At 38.8% G+C, this 17733-nt stretch overlaps 1 protein-coding gene across 1 annotated transcript; it reads left to right on the forward strand.

Moving 5' to 3' along the window:
* Window positions 1–12631: 12631 nt before the first annotated feature.
* Window positions 12632–14183, forward strand: LOC309977872 (large ribosomal subunit protein uL4-like; the record flags this gene model as incomplete). The annotated part of the gene is given in 4 exon segments (XM_082864232.1): window positions 12632–12851; window positions 12854–13398; window positions 13400–13808; window positions 13811–14183. Coding segments are annotated over 4 exon segments (1284 nt in total). The 3' UTR covers window positions 13921–14183.
* Window positions 14184–17733: the final 3550 nt, after the last annotated feature.

A 17733-nucleotide genomic window follows, 5' to 3' on the forward strand; every position in this document is an offset into this window, starting at 1 on the left:
GGGTTATTAATGAGACAATGTCATGTTATTACATTTTAGATTACGTAAGAAAGTTAACTATAGAGGTACTATGCAGGACTTCCATTCTAATTATGATTTTAAATGTACGTTCTTATATTTTATTTGTGCCTGGAATTCTCTTCAAAAATAATAATGAGAGCTTTGAGAAAAATGTGATATTGTAACATTACTGTTATTTTATTAAGAAATATTTAAATATCAGAAGGTCTCATTATGCCTACATGACCAGATACCCCACTAATCATTTTACCTTTCCTCCTCACTGACAAAACTTTGACTTTATTTAGGCATGTGAGCATAGGTTCAGTCATCTGATTAAGATTTAGCCCATGGGCTACAAGCAGAAGGGCTGTGTTGTGTTTCTAGAGAGAAGGCACACTGTTTTCACTGCCCTTCCTATTTTTCTGCTGTCTAAAAGGTGGGTATTATTGCTGGAGTTCTGGAAAGTTTCACTGAGCCTTGAGTAGGTGCATAGGACTTTTCCTGTTACATGACCCAGAGCCTGGAGGTGCCGTAAAAAAATAGTCAGGATCCCAGAAAAAAAAAGAGACTCTTTAGCCAGCCTTTTTAGTGAACTTGTGACTACTCTATTTTAATTCATCATATGGATTTCGGGCTCAGCAATCTATGCCAGTTGCCAAATCAAGGATTTGTATAAATTGACCAACGCCTTTTCCTTGAGAAATCCTCCTGTGGCTTTTGCCTTTGTAAGTCCCACCCTTGCCTTTGATCTGGGGGACAGTCTTCACAAAGGTATATGGAATAAATCCTCAATCCTTTAAACTAATGGCTCTGACTTATTCTCTGGGGGTTATTTTGCAGAATAGTGACTCCTCTGTGTTGGATCATGTTCTTTCTGACTTCTGTTAGATCATGACTCCTTCACTCAGTGTTTCAGCAACTTTATGTTTCTTTTGTCTCAGGGAGGGTTGAGAGAAGAACTAAGATATTCAGTATTATCACTGTAAATGGAAGAGACTATATGAGAAAGAATAATCAATAAATCTTGAGACCATAGTAGATGCACTTCTTAACCTGTACTTTAAACTGAGTTTGTAATTATTTTAGATAAATACTTCTAAGGTTTCCTTTCCTGCCAAAATTACATTATAAATGTTTTTATACTCCATTTTGGTTTTGACTTGGCACATATGCCATAAAAAGAAACATACCTCTGCCTGTAACTTTACTGTCTATGGTTTCAATAACTTTGGACTTTGGATCTAGTCAAACACATTCCAGAACATTATGTAAAGAAAAAAAAAAGTTACAGTCTGTGAGACAGAATTCTTATATTGCATTCCAAATTTTGAAAGTAGACTCAATTTTGCTGTTCATTAAACTGAGTCAATTTTTTTGTTACTTGTGCTCACAGATACCTACAGCGTTGCTTTGAAGTTCACCTCTAGTTTAATAAGTGATATGATAAATTATTCAAAATAAAAAGTAAAGAAAATCTTTTGAGACAATTCAGGCAAAATCTACATGACAAAGCAACTGTTTAATCAAGAAGATGCAAGGGACTAAAAAGTTAGATTTCTAGAAGAACTGTTTACTAGTGTTTGGGAATAATAATATTTGATATCTACAAATAAGTTAACATAAGATGCCTAGAATTGCCTGGTATGATATGGTATGGTATGGTATGGTATGGTATGGTATGGTATGGTATGGTATGGTATTATAGGGGCGGAAGGCAGGCTGCCCCACATGTTGCCTCAGTGGCATATTAATCATTTTGAATTAAAGTTACTTAAGAAATGGCCAATGTGAGAGGGACACTTTGACCCTCCTCTTTGTCTCCCTGAAAGCAGGAGATGAATCTATCAGGTGAAAGGTGCTCTCCCTGCATTTGGAGATAGAAGGACACCCTTATCACCAGAGACAGGGAATTCAGGCCAAGAATCCTGTATAAACAAACCTTGTTACTTCTTTGACCACTCAAAGCCCAAACTCTATTTAGATCCTTCACTAATTAAGCACCCAAAGCCTAAGTTTCTTTGTCCTTTGGGTTTCTTTGTCCTGTAAATTCCTCACAACTTTATCATTGCTTTGTCTAAAAAGTATAAAAGTTGCCTACTTTGGCCACTTATTAGGTCCTGTTTCTATGAGACCTCAGTGTACACAAATGAAAATTTGTTTCTTTTTTCTCCTGTTAATCTGTCTTGTGTTAATTTTATTGTTAGTTAGTCCAGTCACAAGGACTCAAGAGGGGTAGAGGGGGAAATTTCCTCCTCCCCAGCAATGTGGTATAGTATTAAAGGTCAGCTCATCAATTAGTGTTGTACTGATTATTAAAGCTGAGTGAGAAAACAAGGCTTTGAATGCCCAAGTTAAGCATAACATGACCATTGATAAAACAAATACAGTGAGACCAAATGGCATCTTCTTTCACAACTTTTCTCACAGAACAACCAATAAGGAAATCAAATATAATATATATAATTTTTATACTTTCTTAAAAATATTGGCTTGAGTACACTTCACTTTCGGAAATTAAAATACATTTATTTCAATCTTAGCAAGATTGGCCCAAGCATTGTAATGATTTCAGATAACTTTCACAACCCATGTTGTCAAAATTGCCCCAATTTTTACCTGCTGAGCCTTCTTTACACCTAAAAGGATCACACAGACAGAGGCAAACAAAAGTGTAATGTAAACTAACAGTATAGCAGTAAAGGTTAATATATAAATCCATTTCATTAATATAAATTTGCATTATTTTCTTTTGCCCTGACATTCCTTAACTGTCATAGCACTACTTTTTATTGCTTTACTGTCAATAGATTTCTGTAGTTTAAAAGATATTAGAATTAAAAGCAATCTAAGTTTTAAAAACTTTGCTTCTATATCCTGAATTCAGACTCTTTAAAAAAAATGTATAAACATTGACCTCACAAATTAGATGGAAGAAATTTAAATATTAATGCTGTCGAGTGCATATTTATTCAATTACCATGCACATGAACCTAGTAACACATAAAGAGATATATTTGAATAAAAATGTGAATAATATAAATTAACCATTTTGAATAAATTAAAACAAATATGCAAATTTATAGTAAATTTATTCAGTGCAAATTATAGTGAATTCCCTCTGATAATTAAGAATTTATAAAATACAAATATTTACAGTGGTTCATGTGGTTAACTAATTGGCCAGGTTTAGTTAATTGTTATAGTAAAGTTAAAAACGTTGAGGATTCCACCAAAATGACACCAAAATAAACGAAACAAGATTAGACAGACGCAAGAGGGAAGAGATATGGGAACATATGTATATGTATAACTGATTCACTGTTATAAAGCAGAAACTAACACACCATTGTAAAGCAATTATACTCCAATAAAGATATTAAAAAAATTTTTAAAAGAATTATTTAGAATTCTGCTTCACAGAAATCCACACAACCACAAAAAAATTCTTCCCTTTTTTTCCACCATTCATGAAAACTAATTATAGTCAGAATAAATTACAGTTTAAGGAGTCTAAGTCTTCTCATTCTACCACTCAAAACTTATGTTAGAAGAGAAAGCACAGATTCCCAGGCCCCTCTTCTGGGAAGTCTGATTCAATTGGTGGAGAACGGGACCTAGAAATTTTTTTAAAAATAGACATCAGGACTTCCCTGGTGGCGCAGTGGTTAAGAATCCGCCTGCCAATGCAGGGGACATAGGTTCGAGCCCTGGTCTGGGAAGATCCCACATGCCGCACAGCAGCTAAGCCCGTGCACCACAACTACTGAGCCTGCACTCCAGAGCCTGTGAACCACAACTACTGAAGCCCGTGTGCCTAGAGCCCGTGATCCGCAACAAGTGAAGTCACCGCAATGAGAAGCCCGCGCACCGTGACGAAGAGTAGGCCCCACTCGCAGCAATGAAGACCCTATGCAGCCCAAAATTAATTAATTATTTATTTGTTTAAAAAGCCATATCAGCTTCTTTAAAAAAAAAAAAAAGTAAAAATAAAAGATATATCGTAAAATAGCCTTATCAGAGAAAGTTAAGAAAAAACGAGCTAGCCTCAAGAGGACGTTCTGGGAAAACCCATAATCTACCTGACCCAGGATTCCAAAAGACAAGCTCCCCCTGTGCTTAGAATGCCAAAGCCACCTCTGTGCGTCAGACAATCACTCCTCGCCTTGTTCACTCCTGCCAGAAGAAAGATCTAAGGGTAAGTGGAGAAAGTTGCTTTTTCCAGCCAAGTTTCTCATAGTCATTTCACTATTCCTCAAGCCAGTATTCAAAGAAAAAGAAAAAAGAAAAGAAAACGGGGAAGGAGAAGCAGTAACATATATATACATGATGTTATGCTATACCAAGACACTTAAATGTTGAATTACTCATATCACCAGTTTATATTGTATATTCTTTAATAGCTGTACTAGCAAACATTTAGAATAAGTAATATGATGACTTCTGAATGTAGAAAAATTGAATCAAAAACCAAGCCAGTAATAAGGTTAAAGATTTTTTCACCCTTCTTAACACACACATGTGCATGCACACCCACACCTGCACAACTGCAATATTTTTGTATATCCTGACACTTGAAAACTAACATCAGATTCTCTCCTTTTGTTTTAACTTGATATTTCTAATGCTTTCCTATTTGACTTGTAAGATGTACCAGTAGTGTATACTAGAAAATGTCCTACATATAAAATTAATCATAGTAAAAGGCAATCTATGAATGATGCAAGACACATGACAGAATTTCAGAGGTACCTATATCACTGTAAAGTTACAGTTAGGCAAATATATAAGGAAGTGATCCTCTCCACAGAGTAATTTAAATTTAAAACCAGGCACTGAATTCTCATTTAAATTTCATAAAATTATGAGGCAAAAAAAGTCTCCAATGCTTCTCTTGATTTAAAAAAAAAACCTACTCGATGACTGCAATTTCTAAGGCAGTAGTTCTCACATTTCAATGTACATAATAATCACCTGGGCTGCTTGTTTAAAGTTCAGATTCCCAAGGTTTTACCTGACAGGGTTCTGATCAGATAAATCTGACATGGGTCCCAGGACCCTGCATTTAAAACAAGCTCTCTAGGTGCTCTTTTTTTTTTCTTTTTTAACATCTTTATTGGAGTATAATTGCTTTACAATCGTGTGTTAGTTTCTGCTTTATAACAAAGTGAATCAGCTATATGTATAAATATATCTCCATATCTCCTCCCTCTTGCGTCTCCCTCTCACACCCCCATGGCACCCCTCTAGGTGGTCACAAAGCACCGAGTTGATCTCCCTGTGCTATGCGGCTGCTTCCCACTAGCTGTCTGTTTTACATTTGGTAGTGTATATATGTCCATGCCACTCTCTCACTTCGTCCCAGCTTACCCTTCCCCTCCCTGTGTCGTCAAGTCCATTTTCTATGTCTGCGTCTCTATTCCTGTCCTGCCCCTAGGTTCATCAGAACCTTTTTTTTTTTTAGATTCCATATATATGTGTTAGCATATGGTATTTGTTTTTCTCTTTCTGACTTACTTCACTCTGTATGACATACTCTAGGTCCATCCACCATCACTACAAATCACTCAATTTCATTTCTTTTTATGGCCGAGTAATATTGCATTGTATATATGTACCACATCTTCTTTATCCATTAATCTGTGGATGGACACTTAGGTTGCTTCCATGTCCTGGCTATTGTAAATAGTGCTGCAATAAATGTTGTGGTCCATGTCTCTTTCTGAATTATGGTTTTCTCAGGGTACATGCCCAATAGTGGGATTGCTGGGTCATATGGTAGTTCTATTTTTAGTTTTTTAAGGAACCTCTATACTGTCCTCCATAGTGGCTGTATCTATTTACATTCCTGCCAACAGTGCAAGAGGGTTTCCTTTTCTCCACACCCTCTCTAGCATTTATTGTTTGTAGATTTTTTGATGATGGCCATTCTGACTGGTGTGAGGTGATACCTCATTGTGGTTTTGATTTGCATTTCTCTGATAATTAGTGATGTTGAGCATCCTTTCATGTGTTTGTTGGCAATCTGTATATCTTCTTTGGAGAAATGTCTATGTAGGTCTTCAGCCCATTTTTGTATTGGGTTGTTTGTTTTTTTGATATTGAGTTGCATGAGCCGCTTGTAAATTTTGGAGATTAATCCTTTGTCAGTTGCTTCATTTGCAAATATTTTCTCCCATTCTGAGGGTTGTCTTTTCGTGTTGTTTATGGTTTCCTTTGCTGTGCAAAAGCTTTGAAGTTTCATTAGGTCCCATTTGTTTATTTTTGTTTTTATTTCCATTTCTCTAGGAGGTGGGTCAAAAAGGATCTTTCTGTGATGTATGGCATAGAGTCTTCTGCCCATGTTTTCCTCTAAGAGTTTTATAGTGTCTGGCCTTATATTTAGGTCTTTAATCCATTTTGAGTTTCTTTTTGTGTATGGTGTTAGGGAGTGTTCTAATTTCATTCTTTTACATGTAGCTGTCCAGTTTTCCCAGCACCACTTATTGAAGAGGCTGTCTTTTCTTCATTGTATATTCTTGCCTTCTTTGTCAAAGAGTGACCATATGTGCATGGGTTTATCTCTGAGCTTTCTATCCTGTTCCATTGATCTATATTTCTGTTTTTGTGCCAGTACTCTTCAGGTGCTTTTGATGTTACTTGTCCACGGATTCACCCCTGATAAATCCTGCCCTCGACCTGCCCCTCTCTAACTTAATTCTGCATAAAAATCCCCTGGGGACGTTGTTATTGTGCAAGTTCTGATTCAGTAGTTCTTGGGGGAAGTGTCTGAGGATTCTAACATGTTCCCAGGTGAAATCAATGCTTATGGTCCGTGGACCACACTTTGAGAAGCAAGGTTTTAAAACCTAGACCTTTGTTAAACATAAACCAAGACTCTCAGAGATATGAGATATGACAGCTATAATACTTACCAGTAAGTAAATTAACAAAGTACTGGTGGTGGTGGTGGAGGTGATTTGGAGGTTTTTAGCTAGAAAGGGGGTTACTTAGTGATTATGCTAATTAAGGATTAAAAACTAACACTTTAGAGAGGACTTGAATTGTCCATAGGTCTGTATGTATTTTGGGTAAAAAATAAATCCTGCTATTTGTTGGACAGAAAAGCCCCTTCAGTTAGGTCCAGTAAGAGTCATTAAAAGATAATGGTATTTTTTCAGCTTCAGCTGGTTAGAACATTTTTGATGAAGCACAGTGTTCAGTTTTATACCACCTAGACAAATGCTGCTACAGGTAGGGATTTTTCCTTTTAACACTACTAGTGGTGAATTTGCCCAGCAAAACAGGGCAGATAGATGATTATGAAGTCATAAAAGTTTGGTTAGCAGATTTATTTTCTCAAGTGCCTTTTTTCCAGCATTATTAATTCTGTTTTCATCTTATATTAAGTAATAGATTCAACAGTTGCTAGAATTCAGTGTCAGTCCCTGGATTCAAACAACAAACAGACTTAATGCTGAGTATTATGTGTACGGTAGAGAAGGAACTCTCAGCTTACTGTTTATTTCCTTAAGTTGCACCAAGCAGACATGTTTAAAAGACACTTAAGTCTTTTAAACACGTTCAGTTGCCAGAGTGTGTGAAATCCATGGTTCTTTTGGAAATCCAGGAAATACAGATGCTAAGTTTAACCAATAATTTTATGCAATACCAAGGACTTTAGCAAATGTTAGTAAACATAAGTTTTGTTGTGTAGTGATAGTTTTTCAGCAAAGTGTTCTGCTGACTCTCTTAGCCAATATCAATCCTGGAAAAACTATAAAGAGTAGAAACATGTATTTCAGGAAATTAACCATCACAATAAACCTGGAGAGAGGGAAGGTTGTTTGGGACTGTTTGGGGATGGAGGGTCAGGTGAGAGGCTGCAGGTGGGAAGGAGGAGGCCATGAGAGGAAAGGTTGGAAAATCATATTAAGTTGTGTTCTTTGTCTGTCCCCTGAGTTATCTAGGCACAAATGCTCCTGGTGAATGTAAGGTTCTTGTGCCATCACAGAAAGAATTCAGAAACGAGACAGGGAGGTCAAGAAAGTAAAGTGAGGATTTATTTAAGCAAGAATACACTCTCAGAAGGAGAGTGGGCAGACAGGTGAGTAGCTGCCCTGGGTTTCTTTGGCAAGCCGGGTATGTGGGGCATATAAATGAAGGGATGGAAAATGTCAAATACCAAGTATTAGATATATGTGTAACTTCCAGGTCTCAACAAAAGTATTGATCTGAGGATCTGATTTCTGAAGCTGAGTGAAATAGAGTTTATAGTATTAACATTTGATATTTTCACTTATAATCTATCTTCTCCCTCAGCATGTAAAACTGTAGGAATTTTGACAAATTCATTAAGAATAGATAAGTTATTTTTTACATTGTGTCCATAAATAATATTCAAGCGTTTTATTGTTTTTTCACCTCAAATCTATTGTTTTGTTGTTGTTGTTAATCTCAAGACAGGCACATGTACATTGAATGTGCCGTATTAATTAATCATGATGCCCTAAGTAAAAGTTCATTTCCTGTTTAAATCAATATTTCAGTTTCCATGTTTAACAGATGAAGTAAAATTAGAAGAAAAAAGGCTATTAGTTATAAAATTTTAAATATTGACAGAACGCTGAATCTCAGTTAGCAGAAAGACACGATTTATAAATCTGAAGTAGTCTGCTTTGTACAGATCAAACAACATTTCAAGGAAAATTGATTTGCCATGATTGTTTATTCATTTTTATCTGATGATGCTTATAAGTTTATAGAGCTATAAATACATATAATTTCTTTTCAAAGAGATGAAGAAAATTACATATTTCTCTTAAGAGTGAAGAATGCTAATTTCAGTGAGTTTATACCAAGACAACTTAAGTCCTCAGCAGTTTGGAAGGGGTTTTGACATTCACAGTGATTTCTTTCCATTGTGGTGTTTTGCATTTTATAACTTCCCAAATAACAAATGATTTCTCCCAAATTGACGTCCTTTAAAACTGATTTTGTTAATGAATGAACATGATTTTGAATTTGTAACTAGTCATGCATCTATATCTGTATATCCCTAATATGTATGACATAAGAAAGAAGCTGATGTGTGTGTGTATGTGTATGAATACCTCTGTGTGTGAGCATGGCATGCCTGTGCTTATAATGTGGCTACACTGGCGTATTTGTACTGTAATAAAAGCACAGATATAAAATTAAAACTTCAGATTACCCAAATGACTTCCATGGAGGGAAACCTTTGAGGAATTCTGTATTTTTAGACTGATCATGCCTAAAATCTTCAGGTGTCATCTTCAGGTGTCAGCTTTTCTGCCCCAGAACTATGTTAATGACAGGCTAAAATCAGCTATGTCTCTTAGCCACATGTTTCAAAGCAACGTCTTATTTCAGAGAATTTCTTAGAGAGGGTTGAGAAGTATAAGTGTTCATTATTCAGGAGGAAATCAGAAAATCACAACACATATCTCAGTAACAATCAAATGCCCACTTCCGGTTCTGTCATTATCTAATCAGACAGTCTGCTCACTTGAGCATTTTGACACTTTCCTCACACATCTGGCCACTACTCAACCCTCCCAGTGTCATCCTCTCTGTTTCCCATTCTTGCACCTGCCTACCTAAAATTCTTTATAAATCTATATGAGAATCCAGTAACATAATGAATTTACTTGTTTTTTACCGTGCACATCCATGGTAGAAAATAATATTTAGACAAGGTAATGGCTACAAAAGTCAATCATGATAATGTCACAGTAATTTTATTAAGATTTTAAAATCCACCCCTCCTTGAGCTATAAACGTTAGAACTCTGCCTGGAACATCATCACTTCTGCCTAAATGCCAGCATTAGCATTATATTTATAATGGATTTGCTCTACAGGACACTCAAGATAAATTGATGAACGCTCCTGTCAAAGAAGAGAAAAGTCTTCTTTTCTGCGTAAACCTCCAACTCTTAATCCAAACAAAAACACAGACAGGCTCAGGGACTACTTTAACTTAAATCATAAGTCTCCATAACAAAAGGAAATATAAGTTGCTATGTGTATAGTGAAAGACTCCTTCATGAAAAGCACAAATGTAATCCTAAAAAGCTGACTTTAAAATAACACTCAATGCAAGTTCTTTTTTTTTAATATTTATTTATTTATTTATTTGGCTGCACCAGGTCTTAGTTGTGGCATGTGGACTCTCTTAGCTGCGGCACACGGGATCTAGTTCCCTGACCAGGGATCGAACCCAGGCCCCCTGCATTGGGGGTGCAGAGTCTTAACCACTGGACCACAAGGGAAGTCCCTCAGTGCAAGTTCTTTCAACTTCTTTTATAAAACTGGAGACTTATTTCCACAGGAAGAGTAGCAGAGTAAGAATATCAGAGACACAAAAGCCAAGAATTGTGCACATGTAGGTATGTACTCATCTATGTGTCTGTACACACACACAGACACACACACACACATCACATCTTTATCCATTCATCTGCAGACAGACACTTAGGTCACTTCCATATTTGCCTGTTGTGAATAATGATGTGATGAACAAGGGAATGCAGACATCTCTTCAAGATAGTGATTCCATTTCTTTACATATGTGCCCAGAAGTTGAATTGCTGGATCATATGTTAGTTCTATTGTTATTTTTTTCTCAAGAATCTTCATACTGTTTTCCATAGTGGCTGCACCAAAGTATATTTCCACCAACAGTACACAAGCGTTCCTTTTTCTCCGCATCTTTGCCAACACTTTTATGCCTTGTCTTTTTGATGTTAGCCATTCTAACAGGTGTGAGGTGATACCTGATTGTGATTTGTATTTCCCTGATAATTAGTGATGTTCAGCACCTTTTCATGTACCTGTTGGCCATGTGTATGTCTTCAGGCCTATTCAGGTCCTCTGCCCATTTTTTAATTGGAGTGTTTGTTCATTTGCTATTGAGTTGTATGAGGTGATTTGTTGTTAAGCTGGGTGGTGGAGAAGATACAGCTATGAGAGAGGTGAGCGGGAGCCACATTCTCAGATGGTATAACTCAGCGTTCAGAGATAAAAACCTGGAGGGAGAGTTTCTAGCCATTACTTTGAGATCATGAAGAAAGGCAAGAATGGAAGGTGTCCTGTGCTTTTGTCCCAGCACAGTTGAACACATTGCAACCTAAATGTTTTATGCACATTATCTCCAAGGAGTGTTTGAGAAATAAGTATGATAGTCCCTTGAGATGATATGTGCAGAACACACTGGGCTGCCACTGTATATGTAGGGCTTGGAGGGCCAGAGTCCACTACATTCACAGAACATTTTAATCAGGTTATCTTGAATGTATGTTGGCAAATCTAATCTGGGGCTAGATTTTTGGTAAGGGTGAAATGAATGAAAACGGTGGTTTGCATGGCATGCAGGGTAGGAGTTAGTCCTTGACACAAATTCTAGGATCATTGAGTTTCATCCAGTTGGGATGACACCTCCACACCTAAATTATATAATAGACTATTTGAGGGGAAATTTTTATTTGATTTTTACTTGCCAAGTAACAATTTTTATCTGATTCGATATTTCATGTCCTACAGCGATTCATGTACTCTGATACATCCTTGACTAATTTTTTAATTAAAAAAATAGGTAAAGGTGGTTCCGTTTGTGGTCAAAATAACCAGAGTAATAATTCCCATTCATAAAGATTTAAGATATACCAAGCACTGTGCCAGGCGTTTTACATACATTACATGCATTCCAACAGACTTTTGACATATTATTAGACCAACTGCAGAGATGAAGAAACTGAGGTTCATAGAGCTTGGGATGTGCCTGAATTAACAGAATAGCTTGTGACTATACTGGGACTAAACCCCTGATCTGAACTGGTGTACAGTGCACACTCTTCCACTCCTGCCAGCCAGAGGTAAACCTTCTGTCTTTTATCAATAATTCATTTATCTTCCCACTATTCCATAATGTGTCCCAGGTGATAAAAAGAAGGACTCTATCACTAAAGTACTTTATGCAGGCTTAAAATAGGAAGATGAAAATGAGAATAAAGTATAATTTAATGGTATGTATAGTTTTTGTCCCCATCACATGTCATTGGACTAGCCCTTGCTGCTGACATATGAGAAAAAGCAGTTTGCCACTTTCAGGCCAAAGAATATGGGAGTCAGTATGCCACCTCTATGCTTTCTCTTTCATTCAGCAACATCCCGGAGAGTTTGTGTTGTGATGGTGGAACTAGAAGGTGGAACAGCCTGGATCCATGGGTCACCTGATAGTAGCGTGGCCAGGACAATGTACATCAGGTTTCATCTTCACAAAAATAAATATCTTTGTGTTAAGCCATTCAAAATTCAGGTTTTGTGTGTTGTATCATGCAGCAATCATTCTATCTTATTAACATACTCTATCTTATTAGCTACTTTCTTTGTTTGACCTATTTTAATATCTTAATAAGAAAGCTACTGATGCATATATTTTTGTGGCAAAAGAGTTTTAACAATATACATAAATCAAAGTTCTCTGCTTTACAGTATTTCTCCAAAATTCATGCCCTCACTGAGAGGTTACCACAAATGAGAGTCTAGTGTGTATAATTTAAAAGATGACTCTAGCTTTTCCTGTGGGAGCCGCCGGGTTGAGAGGAGCGTGGCCTTGTCCTCTCCCCGCCATGGCGTGTGCTCGTCCACTGATATCAGTGTACTCTGAAAAGGGGGAGTCATCTGGCAAAAGTGTCACTTTGCCTGCTGTGTTCAAGGCTCCCATTCGACCAGATATTATGAACTTTGTTCATACCAACTTGCGCAAAAACAACAGACAGCCCTATGCTGTCAGTGAATTAGCAGGTCATCAAACCAGTGCTGAGTCTTGGGGTACTGGCAGAGCTGTGGCTTGAATTCCTGGGTTCGAGGTGGCGGCACTCACCATTCTGGCCAGGGTGCTTTTGGAAATATGTGTCGTGGGGGCCGCATGTTTGCACCAACCAAGACCTGGCGACGTTGGCACCGCAGAGTGAATACAACGCAGAAGCGACATGCCATCTGCTCTGCGTTGGCTGCCTCGGCTTTACCAGCGCCGGTCATGTCTAAAGGTCATCGTATAGAGGAAGTTCCTGAACTTCCTTTGGTGGTTGAAGATAAAGTTGAAGGCTACAAGAAGACCGAGGAGGCTGTTTTGCTCCTGAAGAAACTTAAGGCTTGGAATGATATCAAAAAGGTCTACGCCTCGCAGCGAATGAGAGCTGGCAAAGGCAAAATGAGAAACCGTCGCCGCATCCAGTGCAGGGGACCCTGCATCATTTATAATGAGGACAATGGTATCATCAAGGCCTTCAGAAACATCCCTGGAATTACTCTGCTTAATGTAAGCAAACTGAACATTTTGAAACTGGCTCCTGGGGGGCATGTGGGACGTTTCTGCATTTGGACTGAAACTGCTTTTCCGCAAGTTAGAGGAGCTGTATGGCACTTGGCGTAAAGCTGCCTCCCTCAAGAGTAACTACAACCTCCCCACGCACAAGATGCTCAATACAGACCTTAGCAGAATCTTGAAAAGCCCAGAGATCCAAAGAGCCCTCCGAGCACCAAGCAAGAAGATTCATCGCAGAGTCTTGAAGAAGAATCCACTGAAAAACCTGAGAATCATGTTGAAGCTAAACCCATATGCAAAGACAATGCGCCAGAACACCATTCTTCGCCAGGCCAAGAACCACAAAATCCGGATGGATAGGGCAGCAGCAGCACTAGAAGCCAAATCAGTTGAGAAGGGGATTCCAGGCAAGAAGCCTGTGGTGGGAAAGAAGGGAAAGGAGGCTGTTTGCGTTAAGAAGCTGAAGAAGCCAAAGAAGCCTTTGGTGGGAAAAAAGCTGCAGTGACCAAGAAACCAGCAGCTGAAAAGAAGCCTGCTAAAAAGAAGCCCACAGAAAAGAAACCCACCACAGAGGAAAAGGCTGCTGCATAAACTTAAATTTGTTTATTCGGTAAAGGTCAAATCATTTTGGACAGCTAATTTTGAATAAAGACCTGATCAAAGAGGCAGTGAGAAACATAAAAAAAAAAAAAAAAAAAAAAGATGATTCTAGGATTTACAATATAGAGATGTAGTATAGAAATACGTTCTATTTTTAATTTAATGGATAAAAGTAACATGTTTTTCTTCTTGCCCTTGCCACTTAATAAAATGAATGTGGATCTTTCCATGATAACACATATAGATAACCTCACTTATCTAACTATACCCAAAGCAAGTATGTGTCATAATGAGTTTAACTGTTCTCCTACTAATTAGAAACTAAGTTGTTTCCCATTTGTTAATATGATTTACAGAACTGAAGTCAACATTTTGGAAATGCATTATAGGGCCCATGTGCATGCTTTCTCAAAGGAAAGGTAATACAAAATGTAAATTGGGTTAAAGTGGAGAAGATTGTATATTTTTATAAATATAGCCCAAATTTATTTCCAACATTTTTCTTCTAGTTCTGTCTCACAAATTAATGTATTTTAATACCCTACACATTTACGGACATTTTAATTTACCAATCCTTTAAATTATAGTCAAACTTAAGAGTGAGAAAATATTGTCTCACTAATATTTTGTATTTCCTTGTTTTCTAATTAAGTTTAGCCGAAAATTATATTACAACCTCACTCATATTAAGCTGGATTTATACAGTGATTTCCTGAGTAACAGGATATTTCTTGGAATGCTTTAAAATTCTGTTATGCCAACATGGTATTTCTCCTTCATGTGAGAAGCAAGGATTCGATCAGAATGACCAAGTGTCAAGGAATAGGGCCAGACAGGAAAATCTTAGCTAGTGAGAATCCAAGAGGACAGCATTATCCAGGGTCCATGAGAGTCACATACAAAGCAAGTCCAGGGACCCCAGTGTAGGATAGCTGTCAGGATTCTGAATCCAGAGCTCAGCATTATGTGGAGAAAGCACAGGAAGTAGAGAAGATGGGGAATTTGGGGGCAGGGGGGTGGGGAGGGTCCAGGACAAATTACATGAATAGGTTTGGGAAATATCACCATTGCCAGCTGAGCAGTAGGGACATCTCAGTGTGGTGAGTCTACTGGATGAAAGGAATAGAGACATGAAAGACAGCCACCTTACCTTAGAATACCCCCTACATACTGGGAGTCCAGTGCACCCCTCTTGGTGTTCCAGGGCTTGTGGCTGTCGTGTGTATGTGTGTGTGTGTGTGTGTGTGTGTGTGTAATAATAGCACTTAACGTGAAATCTACTGTCTTAAAACATTTTAAAGTGTACATTATTTTTTGATTATAGGTACAATGTTGTACAGCAGATCCTAGATCTTATCATCTTGCTTAACTGAAACTTTATGTTTGTTGATTGGTAACTCATTTCCCCTTCCCCTCAGCCCCTTGCAACCACCATTCCAGTCTTTAATTATGTGAATTTGACTATTTTAAATAACTCATACAAGTGGAATCATGCAGTATTTCTTTCTGTAACTGGTTTACTTCACTTAGCATAATATCCATGATGCTCATCCATATTGTTGCATTTGGCAGAATTTTCTTCTTTTTTTAAGGTTGAATAGTATTCTATTGTATGTCTATACCACATATGTTACTAACCCTTTAGAGTCGGGCCCCAACAAGGGCCCTTCTGCCTAGTGTCCTTCAAGTCAGTAGGAGGCGGAGTTCGGTTCAGAAGCAAAGGAAAGCTTTATTCTTTAATCAAAGAGTGGAGAGGTGTGTGCTTGTGCTCTAGAGCACCTGCTCTGCCTGACAGGCCAGGGGCGGGGCTGCTTTATTGGGATCAGCGGGGAGGGGGTGGAGTTCGCACGGGAGGCGCAGACGTGTTGCTCATGCTCCAGATCCCAGCGTGGGCGCGGCGTCTCTGCACACGGCCCGCTGAGCTGAGGTGTCCGGTGCAGCCATCTTGAACTAAGAATGTGGTCTGAAGGGCCAGGTACAAGACCTCTGCACGTAGCACCATATGAGCAAGAGAAAGAAGACGAAGCACAGAGGAAAAGAAACAAAAAAAAAAGGTTAGACTTTATTGTATTACCCAAATTCTATTTCCCAGGAATTGTTAATAACTTTGCTGGTGACAGTTCCCTCCTCTGCCTTTTGGCCGGCTTCTCATTCTCGAGGGGCACTGAGGGGCGACGGTCTGTCTTCTGTGACTGTTTTCTGCTGATTTGGGGGGTCGTTATAACCCCAGGGAGAGGAGCAGAGCCTCCCACAGCTGCCTTTAGTTATTTTTGATTTTCCCCAGGCCTTAGCCCTGTTTGCGTTCCTGAGCGACCACCCTTGGACATTTTATAGATTCTAACCTTTTGGAGACAAAAGACGCAAGACAATTTGATACATGGCCCAAGTGTCAGCAAGAGAACAATGGTTATTAAGGGGCCCAGGAAAAGTAGAAACCGGCGACCCAGGGGAGGCCTTGTTTTACCCGGCTCCACATTTGTTCGGCCGAGTGAGGCTGGCTGCCTTCTGTTTGGCAAGTTGCTGTTTCCGGTAGCCTGTCTGCACTTTCTTCAGGCCACTTGCACTGAAGTAAAAGCAACATGACGTATTGGTCAGCACACAGACCCTTCCCTGGTCAGCTAAGAGATTTTCAAATCTCTACTGCTCAGCAAGGCATATAGGGTTACTTATCGTTTGCCGTTTTTCAGAAAAGGAGTTTTAGGTTGGAGAAAGGTTCAGAAGAGGAGTCAGAAGGGTCCATTGTCTTGGGTTGTTTACTCTCAAGTGATGTACCCACGGAGTAATCCCCTGCAACAGAGTTGCGAGTCTCCATGGGCTGTTAGTCCAGATTCCCTTGCCGACCAGTTGACATTGGAGGGCAATAGGCAGTAAATGGGCTTGCGGCCAGGCCTTTTTATTCTGACTTTTTCTCCTCTGTATCTCAGTTTTTAAATAGCCAGTGGGCAACCTTAACGAGGCAAGAGGTAGTGGTATCTGGTTCTGCTTCTTTTCCATTGTCTCTGTGGTCCCAGGTGGGTTCATTATCTGGGACCACTTAATTACCTGGTCTGAAAATAACACAAACTACATTGTTTGTGTTCTCTTTGTTTGCTTCCTCTCTGGCTTTTAAAAAGACCTTGGCCTTTTCTTCCCCCATTAAGAGTACACTGAGGGGGCTCTACAGGTCAGTGCAGGTGGGGTCATGGGTCTGAAAGATTCCCATAATCAGATTCAGGAACTCCTCTGGATCTTCCATCAACCCCTTACTGTGACTTTTCCAGTGTTTATACAGATCAAAAGTGGTAAATGGGACATATACCTGGATGAGTTCTTCTCCATCGGGGACCTGACTCAAAGAGAGTACTTTTCTTGGTGGGTTGTTGGACCTTGGCTGGTCATTAGCAGACCCATAGACAGGCCAACTTTACCCATCTCTCAGCTGGTATTGGAGGCAGGCTGTATTACGTAGGAAGATTAAATGTTTTCAGTTAGGGGGTGATACCTGAAAAACTTCCATTTCTGCAGGATACACCCTAATGGGCTACCCTTCGATGTGGCAGATGTTTGGTTCCCCATACCTTAGGTGTTCTGTTTTGGATTTGTTACCGGTTACCGAGGGGGCGGTTGGAGTGATTTGTTGGCACACAAATGCCCCAAGGTTTGACCCAAATAAATTTCTGGTTTGGGAAATTTGGAACCAGCAACCAAACCATTAATGGATTCCTTAAGAGACCCAAATAGGCATGGGATCTGATACAGTTGGGGGTTCCCTTTGAATTCATAATGGCCTGTGCTTGAAATACTCAGTCCTTCCTCAGTCAGAAT

The sequence above is a fragment of the Leucopleurus acutus genome (genome assembly GCF_964270905.1).
Source record: "Leucopleurus acutus genome assembly, chromosome: X".
Taxonomy (NCBI): Eukaryota; Metazoa; Chordata; class Mammalia; order Artiodactyla; family Delphinidae; genus Leucopleurus; species Leucopleurus acutus.